Genomic DNA, 6,131 nt, shown 5'->3' with positions numbered 1-6,131 from the left:
ATTTTACACAATGTCCCGAGTTTGTTGGAATTGGGGTTGTACTTTATTTTTTTGTAGGGTTACTGAATACAAGTATTAAATGCACAGGTTTTTTTGTTTTGCAACATGTGTTTAGCCTACAGTGAACAATAAACATTTATTTCTACAGCTTCATGTCCTGAACATTGTAGTTTCTATTTTTTTGTGTCGTGTTTATAGACTGCTCAGTAGGGTTTTAATTTTGATCAACTCGGGGCTCGATTTGACAACATAGTTCAGTTATGAGCACAGATTGAACTGTTTTGAGGTGAAAGTTTGGTTTTGCAAGAAAAGTCTGTGAATGTAGCGTGAAAATTGTGTTTTGTGTTCACAGTTTACAGAAGACGAGAGCAGCTTTCAAGAAATGTGTCTTAGCAATTGAGAAAATCTGTTATCCATAATTGAACCACCGTTTAGTGCAATTACACCTGAAACACTGTTCTAACTTTTGCTGTTTTACAAGTTATTGCTGTTTTATTGTTCTTAAATATAAGAATAATTTTTCTCTGACCATTTGGATTTGCAGCCCATAAATCACAGGATTGAGTGCAGGAGGGACCACGTGGTACATAATGGACGCTAGCTTCTGTTGGTCCGATAAGTCGGGGAAACGGTGCAGGGCAATGTTAACGATGCCTGTCACCAACATGACGAGATACAAAGTCAGGTGAGATGCACAAGTCTGTAGTGCCCGGCTGTTCAGGACTTTGTTTCTCCTGCTCAAACACACTGCGGCAATTTTCAAGTAGGTGAGTGTGATGCTGCCCATAGATGAGCCCAGCAGAACCACAGTGTAGCCGAGACCGTAGATTTGATTGATGAGGACACTTTCACATGACAGTTTAAACAAAGAGGCATTATCACAGTACGGGTTAAAGATAACCTGCCTGCAGCGTGACAGACGGATGGAGAGGCCCAGCAGGATGGATACCATAACAACAGGCACCATCCAGGCCGACACAGACAGCTTCACCACCATCCTGTTGGTCATGATGGTGGAGTAGCTGAGGGGCTTACAAATGGCCACATATCGATCGAAGGCCATGATCATGAGCACAGTGTGAGCAGCACTCGCATGAATGTGGCCAAAAAAGGCCTGAATGACACAGTTTACGTAGTGAATGTAACGATCCGTGATGGGAACAAAAATCTGACTCAGTAAAAGAGGAATGATGATTGTTGCCCCAAAGACATCATTAATACTCATATTACAGAAGAGCAGATACATGGGCTGATGGAGGCTCTTCTCCAAGGAGATCAGGATGATCAGGCTGATGTTAGACACCATGATGAAGATGTAGGTGAGGAGGAGGAAGGTGAAGACAGGAATGGAAGCCTCTGAGCTGAATTTTAACCCTTCAAGATTCAGCATATCTGCATTGAAAGTCTGGTTCTCCATGGAGACGATACTGGAGAAAATCACAGAAAGAAAATTTCACTGAGAGGAGAACAGAGCTGGAACCAAACACAGACACCGTGATGCAACAAAGAAATGTGGAATATTTAAACTCACACAAGGTGGAAAAAACTACAACCTGACTGTATGAATACAAAAGACAAGAAACACTGAGACACAAAATGCAAATAACAGAAATTAATGGCTGGTCGGGCAGGAAAGAGGGACAAAACATCATCATGGCACTGTGTCTGTGTGTGTGTGTCGTCTTACCTCTGCTGATGTGAAGATTTCCAGGTGGACCAGCTGGTTTTATCAGCTCAATGAGCAGCACGACTGTTGGTGTCCAGCTGAAGGTGTTGCATCAGAATGATGTCATTGTTTTTTGCCTGATGCAACTTTATTCAACTTCACTCAACTTCTCATCAACATGTGCTGAGTTCACAAACATGTTTACAGCTGGAAATTGTCCTGAAACTTGTTTCACCAACTCAACCGAGACAGCAGACGGAGTCGAGATTTTCCAGTTGTCCTGGCTGAATGTAGCTGTAGCGCCCCCTAGCCCCAACCGAAAAGGGTGCTGACATCTATGCTAGGTTGGGTCGTGGTTACCTTGATTGACTCACAAAGAGACTTAGTATTGAGTTAAACCAGTTGACATTTTATCGCCTCACAGCAATCAGCACAATTAAACATTAATAACAATAAACCAATAAACAAAATAGGTTTATTCGAAAACAACAATAAAATGAAAAGAATAATAAAATAAAAGGGAAAGTGTCTTTCCCTTGAGTTCAGTTTAATACCCATACTCCTTTCATTAAAGGACATGTCGCACATTTTTTTAACCTCCCAGTTTGTTGTGGGCTGCCTGTCCCCAGGTGGCGCGCCTCAAACTGATCGACACACCTGCCACTCATCTCATCAGTCTCTGCATTTAAAACCCGGCTCTGCATATCATCTTTGCCAGAAACTCAGTGAACCTCTCACGGTAACCTGGCCGCTCTGCCTACTCAGAGTCTGTGCGTTCCTACGCAGTTATTTTCCGAGCTCGCACGCTCAGTAGTTTGTGTGCTGCAATTTTTCCTGTAGCTTTTTCTCGGCTTCCAAGCTCAGCGTCTTTTGTCTGTCATTTTTCAGCTGTCAGCACACTCGTTGTATTCTTGGATTCAGCTAAGATATTATCTGCGCATCATAGGCCTGCCACTGAACTTGATTCAGCTTCCTGGAACTGTTACTGGGTTTGTATGCTCTGCATACCACTCACCTGTTTGTTCTCTCCAGATCGTACATCGACAGCTTGCAGGCGGCCACCTGGCTCCAGGAATCTCATCACCCACTCTTCCCTCTGGTTCCAATTCCGGTCGGACTGTGGTTCCCTGGTTCCACCGCTGTGCAGGCCCTGTCTCCACTCTCCAGGTCGCTGACACACCCAAACCCCTCCACGCGCTGCACATTCCATTGTCAATAAATCCATTTTCTGATTCCATCACTCTTGTTTCTGGTCCCAGCATTTGGGTTCTCCGTTCCACTCCAGTCCCAACCATAACAGGAGTTTCTGGCCACATCATGGACCCAGCGGGGGCAGACCGGATGCAGCAGGTGCTTTCCATCCAGGGGGAGTACCTCGGTAAACTCCAGCAGGCCGTGGATTCCATTGCGGATCACGTGAGCTCCCTTACCAATCAGGTTAAACATTCCGACACTCGGCTCACAGATCTCTCCACACAACTCAGTCAGCTGTCTTTAATACACACACCAGCCCCGCCTCCCTCTGCTCCGGCTCAGTTAGTCAGTTTTGTTTCCCACTGCAGCAGCAGCAGCAGCTCGCAAACCATTCATAAGCCACCCAGAACCATTCTCTGTGTAGACACATGTACGAGGTCTGTTAGAAAAGTATCCAACCTTTTTATTTTTTTCAAAAACCATATGGATTTGAATCACGTGTGATTGCATCAGCCAAGCTTGAACCTTTGTGCGAATGCGTGTTTTTTTCACGCCTGTCGGTTGCGTCATTCGCCTGTGAGCAGGCTTTGTGTGAGCAGTGGTCCACCCCTCTTGTCGGATTTTTATTGCGACTAAATGTCTGAACGACTTGGAGCTTTGCTGCATCAATTTTTTCCAGAAACTGTGAGAGACCTCCAGGTGGACACCATTCGGAAAATTCAGATGGCTTTCAGGGATGATTTTATGGGGATTACACAGATTAATAGTGCTCCAGCCGGTTTAAAGACTGCCCACAGCTGCTGAGAGTGCACCGCGCTCCAAGTGCTGATTAATCAACCAGATCATTTCCAACGTGAAGGCTTTGTTGATCCGGGACGTCGCCTGACTTACACAAAAATGGCAGGAGATGTGGACATCAGTACTTTTTCGGCACATTCCACTGTTACAGGAGTTTTTTTCATGGAAAGAGAAGCGGAGGGATGCGCCACGGAGCCATTCATGGCGCGGCACAAAACCACCTCTGTGTTGGTCTCACAGGACGGCTTTGAGATGGCTTTCAGATGGCTTTCGGTGGTTTTTCAGTCGTGTGACTATCCGAGAAATTGTGGATGAGCCTGGACATGCCAGAACATGTCCTGTGAGGCTTCATCACGGCGTTGCTTTGCGCCATGCGGGACCGCCGCAACACGTGGAATTCCTCTGCTCCTCTTTCCATGACAAAAACTCCTGTAACAGTGGAATGTGCCGTTCATTTCCAAACTGGACGCTGTGTTTTATCCGAGACATCGTCTGACTACCACAGGAATTGCGGAAGACGTGGACATCAGCACTTTTTCAGCACATTGAGACAGACGTCCCGGATCAACAAAGCCTTCACGTTGGAAATGATCTGGTTGATTCAGCCTGTCGATCAGCACTTGGAGTGCGGCGCGCTCTCAGCAGCTGTGGGCGGTCTTTAAACCGGCTGGAGCACTCCTTAATCTGTGTAATCCCCATAAAATCATCCCTGAAAGCCATCTGAATTTTCCAAATGGTGTCCACCTGCAGGTCTCTCACAGTTTCTGGAAAAAATTGATGCAGCAAAGCTCCAAGTTGTTCAGACATTTATTCGCAATAAAAATCCAACGAGAGGGGTGGACCACTGCTCACACAAAGCCTGCTCACAGGTGAATGACGCAACCGACAGGCGTGAAAAAACTCACGCATGCACACGAAGGTTCAAGCTTGGCTGATGCAATCACACGTTATTCAAATCCATATGGTTTTTGAAAAAAATAAAAAGGTTGGATACTTTTCTAACAGACCTCATAGACCTTGTTTCTGATGCAGTGTTCTTTTGTTTTCAGCCAGTCTCCCAGTCATTGCATTTCTGAAGGAAGCAAAATCACATACATAGTCAGTTTGCTCCAGGGGGAGGCTCAATCCTGGGCTACCGCCCTCTGGAGCAATGATTCTCCTCTTCTCCACTCGTTGTGCTTGTTTTCTAAGGAGTTCCGTCTGATTTTTGACCATCCCACATGGAAATATATCCATCCCTCAACGTCTAATGACGTTGAAACAGGAGCAGCGCAGCACCGTGGACTTTTCGGTCGACTTCTGCATTCTCACTGCAGAGGCCGACTGGAACACCACAGCGCTGCAAAGCATTTATATTAACAGATTAAATGATGCTCTTAAGGACAAGCTGGAGGTCCGGGATGACCCAGCTGATCTGGATTCCCTTATTTCTTTAGTTATCCTTCTGGACAACTGGTTGAGGGAACGCCGTCCAGACAAAGGCCGTCAGGCTGATTGGGTAGCTTTCACTCACCCCTCCCCGTGGCATGGACTGGGGCCGTCCCCACTAAGCTCTGCTGATGTATCTCTCCCCGACACTCCAGCTCCCCCTGCTGGTGAGCCTATCCAGCTCAACAGGGCCAAATTGTCTCCCCAAGAACAGCAACGGAGACGGGCGGCTGGGGAGTGCCTATTTTGTAGTGCTAAAGGGCATAGAGGCTGTGGTTGAGCCAAGCTAGATTCACGGGTGTAGGATCCAGTCGCACTCAAATCCTGGCCACAATCCTTTTTTGTGATATGTCCTTTTCGGCCCCAGCTCTAATTGATACTGGAGCCAAAGGGAATTTCATCGATTTATCTTTAGCATCCAAAACTAACTTACCCCTTGAACCACTTCCTTCCCCACTGTCCGTGCATGCTTTAGTCGGCATGACCGTCCCGGCTATCACTAACCGTACCAAACCAGTCACGTTAGTGGTGTCAAGGAATCACAGAGAATCAATTCATTTTTTGTCATTCCTTCTTGATCTCCTGTGGTTTTAGGCCATCCTTGGGTTACAAAACACAATCCCGGTATCGATTGATCGACTGGGGTCATCACTCAGTGGAGTGAAGCCTGTCTCAAGGGTTGCTTCAGTTCCTCGGTTCCGTCCAGCATTGCTGTCAAGGAGGTGGTCCACACACCACCTAATCTGTCTTTTGTTCCCTCCGAGTATCACAACCTTGGTGAGGTTATCAGCAAAGATCGTGCACTCTCACTACCTCGTCACCGTCCTTACGACTGTACCATTGACTTACTTCCAGGTGCCTTGCTACCTTCTGGTAGGTTATACAATCTCTCCCGCCTGGAACGCGGGACCTGGGACTCCTTGGCTGCTGGGCTGATCCGGACTTTGTCGTCTCCCCTTGGGGCAGGATTCTTTTTTGTTGGTAAGAAGGATGGCACCCTGGACCCCTGCATTGACTTCTGTGGACTTAACGCCACTACGGTCCG

The 6,131-nt window shown here is 46.8% G+C and overlaps 1 protein-coding gene across 1 annotated transcript; it reads right to left on the bottom strand.

The window, feature by feature from the left end:
- Positions 1–458: 458 nt before the first annotated feature.
- LOC117516486 (olfactory receptor 56A5-like) lies at positions 459–1,420 on the bottom strand. The gene has a single exon (XM_034177395.1). It carries the CDS (start codon positions 1,415–1,417, stop codon positions 482–484), a length of 936 nt encoding a protein of 311 aa, XP_034033286.1. The 5' UTR covers positions 1,418–1,420; the 3' UTR covers positions 459–481.
- Positions 1,421–6,131: the final 4,711 nt, after the last annotated feature.

This window comes from Thalassophryne amazonica, chromosome 9 (genome assembly GCF_902500255.1).
Source record: "Thalassophryne amazonica chromosome 9, fThaAma1.1, whole genome shotgun sequence".
NCBI classification, from domain to species: Eukaryota; Metazoa; Chordata; class Actinopteri; order Batrachoidiformes; family Batrachoididae; genus Thalassophryne; species Thalassophryne amazonica.
This window is presented reverse-complemented; position numbering and strand designations above follow the sequence as displayed.

Bases quoted from the DNA above. Each gene is read 5' to 3' on its own strand.
- LOC117516486 (XM_034177395.1), bottom strand. From the start codon at position 1,417: ATGGAGAACCAGACTTTCAATGCAGATATGCTGAATCTTGAAGGGTTA.